Source organism: Gossypium arboreum, chromosome 10 (genome assembly GCF_025698485.1).
Source record: "Gossypium arboreum isolate Shixiya-1 chromosome 10, ASM2569848v2, whole genome shotgun sequence".
NCBI classification, from domain to species: Eukaryota; Viridiplantae; Streptophyta; class Magnoliopsida; order Malvales; family Malvaceae; genus Gossypium; species Gossypium arboreum.
Window position 1 is genome coordinate 43,479,110 of NC_069079.1, and position 15,977 is coordinate 43,495,086.

At 35.8% G+C, this 15,977-nt stretch overlaps 1 protein-coding gene across 1 annotated transcript; it reads left to right on the forward strand.

The window, feature by feature from the left end:
• The first annotated feature begins 12,938 nt into the window (after positions 1–12,938).
• Positions 12,939–15,401, forward strand: LOC108488281 (uncharacterized). Its single transcript, XM_017792570.2, has 3 exons — positions 12,939–13,145; positions 13,650–14,641; positions 14,684–15,401. Exons 1-3 carry the CDS (start codon positions 12,939–12,941, stop codon positions 15,399–15,401), a joined length of 1,917 nt encoding a protein of 638 aa, XP_017648059.2.
• Positions 15,402–15,977: the final 576 nt, after the last annotated feature.

The window sequence follows — 15,977 nt, forward strand, 5'->3', positions numbered from 1 at the left end:
AGTAAATGAGCTCGATAGAACTTTTTCAAGTCTTTTGAATTTTTAAGATTCATCATACGTGGCGTTGTTACACCTAGGAGGATCCATTATATCTTGCACTCGATATAAGGCAACCCATCGGGTTTCTAGCCTATATACTTTGAATCTTTAAAATATTTAAATATTAAAATCAAACATTATTAATATAAAAATAGTAATTTGAATATAATAATATCAAAAAGAATCGTAGTTTAATCTTTATAAGTAAATTGGAAATAAATTAATGTTATATAAATATTCAATAGTAAATGAGCTCGATAGAACTTTTTTCAAGTCTTTTGAATTTTTAAGATTCATCATACGTGGCGTTGTTACACCTAGGAGGATCCATTATATCTTGCAACTCGATATAAGGCAACCCGTCAGTTTCCAATTTATATACTTTGAATCTTTAAAATATTTAAAATAAGGTTGGAGAGAAGGTCACTATTGTTGTAATTCTAATGGACAAGCAAGCTACACGGTAATAAAATTAATTCATACCTATTCATACTTAAGTTGAATCAAATAATAATTAAGTTGAACCAAATATTTAAAATTAATTTGGAAACAAAATAGTTCTACTCCAAACAGAACCAGCAATTAAATCTTTACAATATCGCAACCCCAAAATATTAATTTTTCCAAAATCATCATGATAAAACTATTATTGATTAGAATTTTGAAATAAAGCCTACCTTAATAAAACGTACCTAGTCTACCCCACTCTCACCAGCAAGCAGAGGCTGGAGTCAAAAAAGTAATATTTGTTAAGTAATTTAAAGTGAAAATGCATAGAAATAAGGATCAAAATTTAGCAACGAAACACATGCGTTTTAGAACAAATGCCAATGGCTGTGGTGTATTTAGTTGCACCAAATATTAATTCAAGTGCTCGATAGTACCTAGAACAGATGTAAGATTATAAGAGTAGCACCAAATATATTTCAGTTTAAGCAAATATAAAAACTTTATCTATATCAGTTTTGCAAGTGCCCACTTGTACCAGGATCAAAGACATCGCCAATGAGGTCAGTACACTCAAAGAAAATCGCAAAACTGCACAGTAAATACATAAGTTGGATAGAAACATGAAAACAGACCAAAAGAACATCTAAAAAACCAAAATGGAATCACCATTATTATGTAAACATGAAAATACTCAGCTTTAAACAAACCAACTTTGCATGTGCAGAATCATACTCCACAAAACTCATAAACATTAACTTCTCCTAACCAGAATACCAACTTTATGTGAACAGAGGCCTTGATGAAAACTAACATAACTATCGTCCAACTAAATTCAAATTAAACTCTAGCTGAGAGGTTAAACCTGGTACACCCGAGTCCTAAACTCCTTTTGCGGTGATAGACCATTGAAAATGGCAAGCCTAGACATTACCACGTTTTGTTTGATGAAAATGGCTTCACTGCTGACATCTTGCAAGTGCTCACAAACAGTTTATGTTACACGTATGTGTCTACTTCTTTCTCTATAATCTTGAAATGGGGTGAATAAATAATGCTTTAGATCAGCACCTAGTAATTATATAATAATAATTTGGATTATATGTTTTGACAGTGAATATTTGGACAGTGAATATTTGGATTATATGTTTGCAGTGCCTCCGGCATACTATGCTCACCTCGCTGCTTTTAGGGCACGCTATTATATTGAGGATGAGATGTCGGATAGTGGGTCTACTGGGGGAGGCCGAAAGCCGAAAGACAAGGTTGTAGAGGTTAGGCAGCTCCCCAGCATAAAGGATAATGTGAAGGAAGTGATGTTCTACATCTGATAAATTATATGTTTGGTTGATGGTAGAAAATTGCTCAGGTATAGTTGCAGTTTGTGGATATTGGTTGGTACAGTTGTTTTGTTAGCAAATAGCTTTTTGTTGGAGGGTACATCAGATGTTTTTACCAGAGACTGAAAAAAAATTATCCCAATCATATATAAAATAAATTTACCTTTTCTAATTGAAACTTGAGGAGTTTCGTACCTCAATGGGTGCCAACGCTATTATATGCTTCTTACTCCAATGCCACCTTTGATGATATAACAATAATTCATTGATGTTAAAAATTGATGAAAGGAGCGATTTATAAATAATTAAATAAAAAGGAGCGATTGAGGAAAATCTTTAAAAATGTTAGTAAAAACTGTCAACATATAAACCTGCATTAAAAGGAGACTATACAAAATCAAAGAAATTAGTGATTCAGTAGCACTCACTGGTAGAGAATTCAGATCAGAAGAAATCATAAAATTGACAAAAAAGAAATGAATTTTCCATTTCAGAACAAAAATATCCAAACAACAGACATAAAACTGACAAAAAAGAAATCAAATTTTGGATCAAGTAATTAAAGAAACCTGCGTTAAAAGGGAAACTATACAAAATCAGAGTAATCAGTGATTCAATAGCACTGATTGGTACAGAACTCAGACCAGAAGAAATCTTTGAACTGAAAACAGTCAAAAAGAACTAACCAGTTTTCCCAATTCCAAACAAATATATTCAAACAACAGATATAAAACTGACAAAAAGAAAAAAGAAATGAAATTTTGCTCAAGTAATTAAAAGGAAAACAGTATGCAAAATCAAATCAAGATACCATCATCGATTAGTAATTCAGTAGTACTCACTAGTAAAGAACTCAGATCAAAAGATATTTTTGAGCCGAAACCTATAAAAGGCACTAACTAGTTTTCCGAACTCAAAACAATAAATAGAAAAAAACCGACAATTTCCATATTCAGTATTTTTATATTACTTAAAACAAGGGTATAATCATCGAGATCAACATCAACATCAGTATCAACATCATCATCATTAAGATCATCAAAATCATCAATAACCTTGGGATGATTTACCCGGTTCCCATCATCAGCAAGGAGCGATTTTTGTTGGGATCTAAAGTCAAGTAATACAGTAACTACACATTAATCTGAAGGGGACTCAAAAACTAACCATTTCAAACCCATGAAGCATCTGACCGTCGACGAGAGGAAAGGGAGAATAGTTAGGGATTTCGGGTATGGGGGAACAGATTAAGGGAAAAAAAAGGGACTTGGGGAAAATGTTAGGGATTTCGGGTTTGGGGAATTAGGGGATGATTTGGGGAAAAAGAAAGAGGTGTTTGTTTTAGGGATTTGGGGTAAGAAGACGAAATGGGGGAAATGACTTAGCAAAAAAATGAAACCGATTTCGGGTAAAGGGCATAAACCTCAGGAGAGAAAAAACGACGCCGTTTCAAATAAGGAAAATTTGTGGCGTTTTCAGCAACGCGCCGCTAATAAGATCTTTTGCGGCGTTTTTAGCAAAGCGCCACTAACACCTATTTTATCTACAATATAAAACGACGCCGTTCTAATACGTGTTGTGGCATTTATTATAGAAACGCCGCTAAAGGCACTACTATTCAGAAGAAACGACGCCGTTTTACTCTAATGTAAAATGAAATTTTGTGGCGTTTTCTAAAAAAAGCCACTATTTTCTATCTTTTGCGGCGTTTTATGTATAAACGCCGCTAACACCTGAATATTTTATAGAAATTGATCAAAATTTAAAACTATATATATATTTAGAATTTATTTTAAATTATATATAAACCCGAAAACCCTAACTATAGTTGAAACTTTAATTTTGATTTAATACACATTTTAAAATACATATTATGTATGCATATAAATTAATTAAATTAAAACATGATGCTATTTATTATATCAATAACGTGTAAATATTTTACAAGATCTAGATCAAATTACAGTTCATGTGTACGCAATTGCACACTAACCACTTTTCATATGTATATTTATATATATTTTAAAATAATATTTTATATATATTTATCTCATATACATTTATCTTCTAAATTAAAATCCAAAATTATACTCTAAATTTAAAACCTTAGACCTGATACTCTAAACCCTAAACCTATTTAGACTACAAACACAAAACCCCTAACCCCAAACTTTAAACCCCAAAACCATTCGGTAACCCCTAAACCAACCATATAACTCCTAGACCATAAAGCCCAAACTATAAAGTACTCTAAAAACTGTTAACCCTAAACCATAATAAACATATATATTTTTTGGGAATTAATTCGTGTGGCCAACGTTAGTGTAGTACAAATTAAAACACATATATATATATGTTTATATTCTTAATTATATTAAATAATATGAGTACGTATATATATAAAATACATGAATCTTAGTAAAATCCAAATGTTCTTCGTTAATTTCTACCTAATAGTATCATTTCCTTAAACCCTTAACCTAAACTTAATTTTTAACATATTTTATTTCAAACATTCTATTTAATATTCTAAATATATTTAAACAAAAAAAATAGATAATTAAAAATACACAATAGCATTATTATTTATACAAAGTTACATAACTTTAATAAAACAATTAATTCTCTATTGGAACACTCTAGTTATAATGTCCGGTCTGTAAGATATTTCCATGTTATATAAGCTTGGAAATTATACATAGTTCAACAAATGCTAAATCCATGCCACATTCAAAATCACCCTTTCTTAATAGCATCCCAGGCTAGGTAAGAATCTGGAAAGGAAATTATCTCTTAAGAAGTTAATAATTGTCCCATTAATTGTAAACTTAATTTAACCCTAACCTTTAAACCCTAAATCATAATCCCTAAACCCTGAATTAATCATAAACCTTCAAATACTAGTTAACTCCTAAACCTTAAACCATAGTTAACTCATAATTAATTAAACATGCTTAAACCATATATCTTAAACCATAAACCTTAAACTATAATGATAATTAATTCAATATTTTAAATTCAATACTATCTCTTTTATGATTATATAAGAAAATATTTAATATATTGTATAATCATAAATTTTAATAATTATTATTTTAGGGGTTATAGATTAGTGTTTATGATTTTTTTTGAGGTTTAGGGGTTATGAGATTTTTAGCATTTTACGGCGCTACCGATGTTTCAGTGTTTAGCGGCGTTTCTAAAAGCGCCGTGATGCTTCGTGTTTAGCGGCATTTTACTGGCGCTACCGATGATGTTCGTTTTTGCGGCGTTTTAGGAAAAGCGACGCTAATGCTCTGGTTTTTTGCGACGTTTTAGGAAAAGCGCCGCTAATGCTCTGGTTTTTAGCGGCGTTTTAGGAAAAGCGCTGCTAATGCTCTGGTTTTTTGCGGCGTTTTAGGAAAAGCGCCGCTAATGCTCTGGTTTTAGCGGCGTTTTTTCTAGAACGCCGCTATTGCTCTGAATTTTAAAATTTATGCGGCGCCAAAAGTCTGTTTTCCTGTAGTGACTCCTCTTGTAATTATTCGAATTCGACATAGTGAATTATCTTCTAATCTGCTTGTGATTTTTTTCATGAAAAGGTTTCCACGTAAAAATTTGTGTGTTCTTTATTTTTCTTTCTCTTCTCTTTACGATACATTGTCATTATTGACGTTCTATTTTTCACAAATTAGTATCAGAGCTTCTGCGTTGTTCATCTCAATCACGGTAATGACATCTTTGAAGTATGTAATTCCTCTGTTGGATCGCAACACCAGGTTTGCATTGTGGTAGATAAAGATGCAGGCAGTTCTTGCACAAATAGACTTAGAGAATACCCTGCTATAGATAGATAAGATGCCTTTGACATTGACAGAGGAAGAAAAGAGGCGTAAAGATCGAAAGGCGTTAACACAATTACATTTGCATTTATCTAACGAAATTTTGCAGAATGTGATGAAGGAGAAGACCGCCGCTGCATTATGGAAAAGGTTGAAACAAATATGTATGTCGAAAACTCTAACCAACAAGTTGCATATAAGCAGCGTCTTTATGCTCATTGTTTGGAGGAAATTCTCTCCAACTCGAAGGCCGTGGATGTTCAATATGATAAGAAAGATCGAGGGTTAATTCTACTTTGTTCATTGCCCCCGTTTTATATAACCGCGAGCCTCTCATAGTTGATGAGGTTTATGATTCTTTGACCTCGTATGATAAGATGAGGCATCTTGTGGTTAAACCCGACTCTCAGGGAGAGGTTTTCATTGTTCATGGGAGACAAGATCGGAATGCTGATGATGATCGTGGAAAGACATAGAAACAGAATCCTCGCGGTAAATCTAAGGGTAGATCGAAGTCTTCAAACAGACGTAAAACTTTTAATTTCTGCAAAAAGAAAGGACACATTAAATTTAAGTGCTATAAGCTACAGAATAAGATAAAAAAGGAGTCTACGAATCAAAAGAGAAAACAACTAGAAAAATCTGGTGAAGTTGATGTTGTAGAATACTACAGTGATGGTGAACTTCTAGTCGCTTTTGTCAACAATTCTAAAGTGAGCGAGGAGTGGATTCTTGATTCAAGCTGTACCTTCTACATGATTCCTAATCGAGATTGGTTTACAGCTTAAGAAACAGTGTCTAAAGGTGTTGTTTTGATGGGAAATAAAGCTTCATGTAAAATTGCAGGTGTTGGAACGATTAAAGTTAAGATATTTGACGGAGTTATTAGAATACTTAGTGACGTGTGACATGTTCCAGAATTGAAAAGACATTTAATTTTGTTGAGTACTTTTGATTCAAAAGGGTACAAATACACAGCTGAAAGTAGGGTTTTGAAGATTTCCAAAGGTTCCCTCGTTGTGATGAAAGTGTTAAAGGCCAATTTTGACCCACATTAACTACAACCAAACAACCCAAATTAAATCCTTAAACCCAACAATATCCTAAACACCTAACATACAACCCATCAGCCCACATCCATTAAAATTAAAACCCTTACAAACAAACCTTAAAACCCAAACCCATTTCCATACCCAACTAACAGCCCAAATTTTAGCCTAACAAACAGACCCAAATTCCACCTACTATTAAACCCTAGCCCATCCCAATCAAATCAGCAACCAAACCTTAGGTGCGCCGCACTTAGGGTCTTCAGCCTTTTGACTTTCAGCCACCTTAACCCGCAACTTGCCTTTGCCCACCGCCACTGCACCGCCGTCATGCTGGTCACGTCCACCGCCCTTGTTGACTCAGTACCTGCAAAGAATTAAAACAAGAAAAGACAAAGAGAAAGAAAGAAACAGTTTGTAATATGGCTATAAAAGCCAAATCGAATATTGTAAACAAGGTCGGCAAGTTCATGAAATAAAAATCATATACTCAAACAAAAAAATAAAAAAAACAAAAAAATACCTTTTTTTTCGAATTTTCACGGTGGCCGGCGGCGACACCACGGCGGTTTGTTCGCCAGATTCTGGCTCGGGCCAGAGAGAAATGAGAGAGAGGGAGAGAGGTTTTGAAAAAAAGAAAGAAAAAATGAATTTTTGAAGAAACTTGGGCTATTTATATAGCATCCAAAACGATGTCGTTTTGGACTTAAGCCCCAGTGCCAAAACGACGTCGTTTTGAGCCAACCCGCGTGACCCGACCCGCTCCAAACTTAGGATCTGAGTGTTTTTACTTAAGGGTCTAATTGCGCAAATGGCCCTTTCGCCTTTTTATGTTTTTGCAATTGAGTTTTTAATATTTCTTAATTTGGCCCCGAAATTTGTTGCGCTTTGTGATCTGGCCCTCTGCCATGCGCTGCGTTTTAGGATGAGGGAATATTGCGCTTTTGGTCCCCCCAGGTTATGCGCATATTACTTTTTAGTCCTTTTCTCTTTGTTTCTTTTTAAAATTGCCCCAAAACTTCGTTTTTGTTCCGAATTTAGTCTTTTTTTAGATTTAAGTTGATTTTTATATTATCTTTGCTATTTTATTTTATTCTAAATATTATTTATATTATTCTTATAACTTTTATTATTAAATTTCTTATTATTACTATTATTTTTATTCCTTTTACTATCTATTATCAATATATTATTACTATAGCTACTATATTATATTATTATCATTATCATTATTATTATTATTATTATTAATTTTAATACTATTATTACACTTATATGTATATATATTTATATGTAAAGTTATCAATGGTTATTTTAATATTATCATCATTTTAATATTATTATGTATTTATTTTTAATATATATGTATATATTTATGTAGTATTATTAATAGTTGTTTTAATATTATTATTATTTCTAATATGTATATATTATGTATATATTTTCAATACTATGTATATACTTCTAATATTATATTGTGTATATTTTTTAATACTAGCATTATATGTTTTATATATATATATGTTCACTACTATTTCATATTTGCATTATTTCTATTATTATTACGTTTAATATCACATGTATTGTTAGTGTTTTATATATTAGTTACTTGGAATATTCTTAACTTTTATTATTATTTGCCTGTTCGAATTTAGCATATTAGATTACATCTTATTTCAACATCGATATTAGTTTTATTTTTCTTTTTATTTTTCTTTAAAAATATTTTCATTCATTTTTTTAATTTCAATAAATAAGGTAACGTACCGATTTAACATTAAGTCGTCGATTTCATCGCTATGTTGGGTAAATATCAACGGCTCGTGTTAAAAACGGAACGCCCTTCTCAAAAACCAAAAACTTGAAATTTCTCGTATTTTGGTCGGATCATAATTAAATGTTACATTGAACTCGCATTTTTGAAAATTAAGACAACACACATTTAACGAGATACCACTTTTAGGTGTCGCGAGGGTGCTAATACCTTTCTCGTGCGTAACCGATTCTCGAACCCTATTTTTTCTCTGGCTTTTGACATAGACCTAAACTCGGCCTTCTTTTTGTTTAAAAAAATAAATTTTCTTTTAAAAAAAGAGGATTTATTAGGTGTCCGATCACACCTAAGAAAAAAGATCGGTGGCGGCTCCTTTTCTTTTTTAAAACCGAAATTCCATTTTCAAATTTTCAAATAATCGCCTTAACTAACGACCAAAGCAAAAATTTTTACGTCGCTACAGCTGGCGACTCCGCTGGGGAACCATTTTTGAGAGTCGAGTCGAATTAAATGCGTGTTGTCAAAATTTTCAAATTTCCTTGTTCAAATTAATATTTACTCGTGATCCTCAAATTTTGTTTTCAAAAAATCATGCATTTGCATCATGTTGTAAATATTTTTCTAACTTGTTTTATCTTTTGTTTCAGCTCTAAGTTTTTATAGTTTTAGTTTCGCAGTTTTAAAATAAAATGAAAGGTTTGTGAGTTTCTCCCCACACACCGAGCACTTGCATTTTTGCATAACATGAGCTCTCTACTCGGGCTCCATCCGCTTAAGTGGAAGTAAACGCTAGGCCTTCGTGAGTTAACTCGTCCCTCCGTACAGGTTAGTGAATACTTCCGGGTTATATATGACTTATGCTTTCGTGAGTTAACTTGTCCCTCCGCATAGGCATAAGTAAATGTGATCCCTTGAATTGAACTCGTAAGCCTGTGATAGGCAATGACCGAGGCTTCGTACCAATCTTAGCAGATGATAGTACGAACAATTCGAGTACCTATCTAGAACCGAAATTGCATATAGTGAACCGTACGAGCCACCTAATTAGAGCCATGCCGAACCTTCGTCTGTTTAACAGTCACCAAAATAAGTACATAGGAGAAACGCCTCTTACCTTTTATTTCTTTGACATTTACACTTTTTATTTGGATTTTCCGTAATTTTCCTCTATTCATATTTGTTGTACTAACCAAGGTAATTGTCTTTGTTTTGATTTTGCATCATGCATCATAGGCATCTTATTAGGAAGGTGTTGATTAGAGATTGGTTGCCAAAAACGGGTTTCTGATGGAGGAGTCAATTACACAAGTAACCAAGAAAAATATAGTGGTTCGAGACTGGTCTTTAAAAATTTAGAAAGCAAAAGGGGACAGTTTAACGGAAGGATGTATCTCCAATCTTCCCGAGCAAGTAGCTACAAATGTTCGTCAGAATAACCTCGAGGATTTAACTCAGATTTGGAAATAGTGGGATTCAGACACTAGGGGTATCTTCACTGAAAAGTACGGGGATATAGCTCACTTGATCGCCGTCAACGTAGACGAACAACTGATTCAAGCCATGGTCCGATTCTGGGATCCAACTTATCAATGTTTCACTTTCAATCAGGAAGATATGTCTCCGACCATAGAAGAGTATGCTGCCTTACTTCGCATTGACAATGTACAATTCAGCAAGATATATGTGAAAGAGCCCAAACCAATGACCTTCAAGAAAAAGTTAGTGAGGTTGACGGGAATGACTGATATGTGGGCTGAAAAACAAATAAAGAAAAAGAATGAAGTCAGTTGTGTTCCGTGGTTTTCTCTGCGAGACTTAGTTCAAAACCATCCAGATATTGCGAAGAGAGTGGATCTGTTTGCTTTGGCCATTTACGAATTAATTGTCTTCCCAAAAGTTCTTGGGCATATAGCAGTCGCGGTATTGGATTTCTTCGAAAGATTGAAACAAAGGATTAACCCTGTCCCGACTATCTTGGCCGAGACTTTTAGATCTCTAAGTTATTGTAGGAGGAAAGGGGAAGGACGTTTTATCGGATGCGCACAGTTACTTAACGTCTGGATTCTAAGCCATTTCTGGAAAGTGGAGCGCACACCTTTCCACATGTTTTCAAAAATATTCGCCCCATTGAAAGCTTACCTTGAGAAAGATTGGCCAAAGGATGTCACCGAACAGCATTGGGTTTCAGTTTTTCAGAACTTTCGTACCGAAGATATAACTTGGAGAGAACCATAAATCCGTCCTTCAGTTTTATTATACAAATGTGGAAGCCAAGATTAGGTGCCTTTACTAGGATTATGGGGATGAATTGGATACGCTTCGTTAATGGTTCAAAGGCAGTTTGCTTTACGATAGTTCATACCCGCTATCGGAGGATTGGCACAATCAGAGTTCGCCTTTACGGGTGAAGGCTACATGAAAAGAGTCTGAGATACTGCAAAGTCTTGGAAGGAAATTTACCTAATGGAGTTAGCCCTTTATGCTGATACTATCACTCAAGATTATGACCTATGGAGAAAACGACGAGTGAATAGTCAACAAATCTCACCGACGAGTTACACTGTCCAGAATCCTTTCTCAGAAGAAATGTCATCCGAGCTGGAAGTAGCGAGACATGAATTCGAACGTGAAAAGGCCAAGCTGTTACGGGATATTAGTTCTCTTCAAGAGGAAAACTACCAGCTAAAGATCGAGGTTCAAATTGAAGAATCCAAAACCATGAAAGTTCAAAAAGAAGCTGAGATCGTGAGAAACGACTTAAGGGACCTTCATTTGGAAAATAAGAAATTAAGAAACACTATAAAAAATAGTGGTTTGGGCAAGTCGTCAGCAGAATGGAAGGAAGAAATCAGTAACATCAAAGGTGGAATGGAATTCTGGAAAGGGAAAGCAAAGAAAGAAGAGGAAAAAGTTGCGCATGCTATGATAGAATTAAGAAAGAAGAATTCTGAGTATGAAACTATGACTGCAGAATTTGTGACTAGTCAGTCCAAACGTCAAGTGCTAAGAAGAAAAGTACGAGATTTAGAAAATACACTGCAAGCTCAACAGCAACAGTTGGATAATCTCTTAAAAGCCCTGGAAGAAAAAAATTGTCAGTACGATAGAGACACTTACATCTACGAAAGAGCTCTCCAAGAAAAGGAAATGTAACTTGGCTTTTTGATCAATGAAATTCACAAGGCGGCTATGCAAGTTGTGCAATTATCAAATCAAGCCGAAACTCTCAGTTGCCAATTCCCTCCGAGTCAAAGATCAAGTATGTAAAAGTTTTTAGAGCGAATGAAGAAAGAAGGTGATGTGGCTAGAAAATTCGTGTAACTATTGAATAAAAAAAAAGGCAAAACGTTTTGTAATAGACTCTTTTGATAAACGAAATGCCTAAGTATGGGGCTATCTTGAAATCAACACCAAATTTTTTCATATTTATTCATGACTATTCTTGCATATTTATTCATGACTAACATTTATTCGTCATTTATTCAACATTTATTTGTCATTTATTTGTCATTTATTCATTCATCCATTCATTGCATGTACATATCCCACAATCATTCATTGAGGTTAAAACCGTATAATCCGCAATTGCGACACATCAAGTCTGGAATCACGTCATTCTTATAGAACGCGTCTAAGAGCTAGAACCCTGGAGGCTGAATTCAATGAGAGAATTGAAAGGATGGTAAGAGCCCAAAGAGAATTGCAAGAGCAGTTGGCTAAATCACAGCAGGAAACAAGAGATCTGATGGTGAGATCTCAAGAGGAATCATTCAAGAAAAAAGATCAAATGGCCAAAATGATGGAGATAATGACAACTTTGGTCAAAGGAAAAGGACCTATGCAGAGCCCTGATACTATAGAGCCTCAGCCAAGAACTAATCATGATCAAGATCCGTTCTATCCCTCAGGATTCACTCCACCTCATGCACATGTAATGCAAAGAGAATGTCCTCGAGGAGAACCTGCAAGCTTGGAGCAACGACCCGTACCCCCTGCTCATCTGGGGCAAGGTATATTCGTATCAAACCCCGGAGCTAATCCTGCTGATCTCAATGTTTTAGATTTGGATGATTCGGCAGAAATAGCCAGGTTGAAAATGGATGATCGTAATGCCCAGGACAAGTATAGGAGCTTGGAAGAAAGGCTCAAGGCGATAGAAGCTGCTGAAACCTTCTCTGCACTAAGTGCCAAAGAGCTTAGTTTGGTGCCCGATCTGGTTCTGCCTCCAAAATTTAAAGTGCTAGATTTTAAAAAATATGATGGAACGAAATGTCCAAAGGCGCACCTTGTCATGTTTTGCAGGAAGATGACTGGTTACGTGAATGAAGATAAATTGCTAATACACTATTTCTAAGACAGCTTGGTTGGATCGGCCCTTCGATAGTATAATCAACTTAGTAGAGAAAGGATCCGATCATGGAAAGACTTGGCGTCAGCATTTTGTGAACAATACAAGCATGTATCCGACATGGTGCCTGATCGACTAACTCTACAGATGATGGAAAAGAAGCCGACAGAGACTTTTAGGCAATACGCGCAAAGGTGGAGGGATATCTCGGCTCAAGTAAAACCCCCATTGACTAAAACTGAAATAACGGTCCTCTTCATCAACACTTTGAAAGCACCATTTTATGATAAGTTGGTAGGAAGTTCCACGAAAGACTTCGCAGATATTGTAATATCCGGGGAACTTATAGAAAATAAAATTAAAAGTGGAAGGATGGAAGGTTCTGAGAGCTCGAAAAGAGCAACACCTGTAAAGAAAAAAGAGGCAGAAGCCCATATGGTGGGAACTGAGAGCCATCACACTTCTAATCCTTACCCAGTCTAGGCACGACCTCGATATCGCCCACCTCAAAACTTTTATTATCCTCCCCAAAGCCCTTACTATCAAACACCTCCTCCTTACCCCGTCTACGCTACAGATAACCAAAGACCATTTGCCATGTTCCTACCAAATACCATTCCTGCTCAAAACCAACCCAAAAATGAACAAAGACCGACAAGATCTAGTTCTGAAAAACCCCAGTTCACCCCAATTCCCGTGTCATACGGAGAGATGTACCCAAAACTGTTGGAAAAATAATTAATCTCCCCACATTGTATGGCACCCCTGAAGCCTCCATACCCAAAATGGTACGATCTTAATGCTAGTTGCATGTACCACGCTGGAAACCAGGGGCATTCTACAGAAAATTGTTTGGCCTTTAAAAGGAGGGTTCAAGGTCTTATCGATGCAGGCATTCTACGATTTGATGGTGCAGGCAATACAGCTGGAAACCCGCTCCCTAACCACACTGAAGGGAACGTGAGCGCGGTGACAAAAGAAGACAAGTGGCGTGCCAGAAGTTTTGTTTCTGAAATAAAGACACCGCTGCGAAAGATTTGGGAGGTAATGGTTGAAAAGGGGCCGTTTTGTCATCCCAACAGAATTTTCAAAGAAGGAAACACAAAAAGTCAATATTTTTGTGATTTTCATGGGATCGAATGGCATGACATCCAGTCTTGTGAAGGATTCAGAAAACTACTTCAAGACATGATGGACAACAAGGAAGTCGAGATCCTTAACAAAAAGGAAGAGGCCGATGAAGGAGAAGTATGCACTTCTGAAAATCAATCATCAGTTTTCCCTTATAGTGCCGATGGACCGTTGATGATTTATTACGATGCAAAAAAGGAGCAAGTGAAACCAAAGATGATAATTGAAGTACCATCTCCTTTCTCTTACAAGGACAATAAGGCAGTACCATGGAAATATGATGTCAACATTATCATACTTGAAGGTGAAAAATCCAAAGTCACGATCGGAAATGTTGGCGAAGTAGGACACTTCACCCGCAATGGGAGGTGTTATTCTAAAATGGTCAAACCAATGAAGAAGACTAATGACTTGAAGCAGAAAGGAAAGACACCGATGCATGAGGCCGAGGTTGAACTTGAGAATCCGTCCGAACAAGAAGTTAAAAGGCCTGTGAATGAAGAGGAAGCACATGAATTTTTGAAGTTCATCAAGCATAGTGAATATAACATCGTGGAACAGTTAAACAAACAACCGGCACAAATCTCGGTATTATCCCTACTGTTGAATTCAGAACCACATCGGAATACTTTGCTGAAAGTGTTAAACCAAGCTTACGTGGCAAGCAATATATCTGTCGAAAAACTTGATAGGTGGGTGAATAACCTAAACGCGGATAATTTTATTTCTTTCAGTGATGACGAAATACCCCCAAATGGTAGGGGCTCCATAAAAGCATTACACATCACAACCCGTTGCAAGGGTTATATAATACCGAATGTGCTCATTGACAACGGGTCTGCACTCAATGTCATGCCTTTGGCCACGCTTTCTAGAATTCTGATTGATCTGTCTTATTTAAGGCCTTGTCACTCTACAGTAAGAGCATTCGATGGGACGAGACGAGAAGTCACGGGAAAGATCGAAATTCTTCTAGAAGTGGGCCCCTACATATATGACATCGAGTTTCAGGTTATGGACATCACGCCTTCGTATAATTGCCTTTTAGGAAGGCCTTGGATCCACTCTGCTGGGGCAGTTCCTTCATCTCTCCATCAAAAAGTGAAGTTTATCATGGATGGTCTCTTGGTCACTGTTGTGGGTGAGGAAGACATTGTCGCATCTATCTCTGCTGATACACCATACCTTGAAGTAAGTAAGGATGCAGAATGTTCCTTCCGTTCCTTTGAATTCATCAATGCTACGTTTGTTGCTGAAGGAAATAAAACTCCTATGCCTAAGCTGTCAAGGAATACCAAGATGAGAATTAAGCTGACTGTACGAAAGGGAGCCCGAGCGAGGAAAGGTTTGGAAAGATATCAGCATGGGATAGTGAGAGCTCTAAAACCAGTGCCTCATAAGGCTCGATATGGTTTAGGGTTCGAATCGGATATACGACAAAGAAGAAAATAGTTGCAGAAAGATCGAGAAAGGCAGGTTGCAAGAGCCTCAGGCCGAGAATTAGAATGGGAGCCCATAACATACCCTCCTTTGTTAAAAACATTTACATCTGTAGGAATGATATACCCTGGGCAAGATAATCCACGAAGACCGCTGTTATTGATTGAAAGGGGTCATCAGAATGTCAGTATAAATGTCATTGACAAAGGAGATGATGCAATTAAAGATGTTTCAGTGATACGCCCTTGTCCTCCTGGATTCGTTTTGAACAATTGGACTGCTGTGGATCTTCTTGTAGTTTCTAAGTCTTATCTAGAGTAATGGTCAATGTTAACACTCTTCTTTTTGTGTGTCCCTAAGTAGTAGTGGGATTCTTTTGTAAGAGCTTATGTTTGCTCTTTATCATTTAAATGAACATTAATGAAAATGTATTTTGTCATCGTCTTTTCATTCTCATTAACTTCATAATTTTTCCCTCTTCTCACAACATGTCATTGCATATATCTCACGTCATGCCATAACATTATGCTTGTTGGTCCCAATACTTTGATGCTCCTCTATAGTTTTCTTTTCCATTCAACTTTCAGG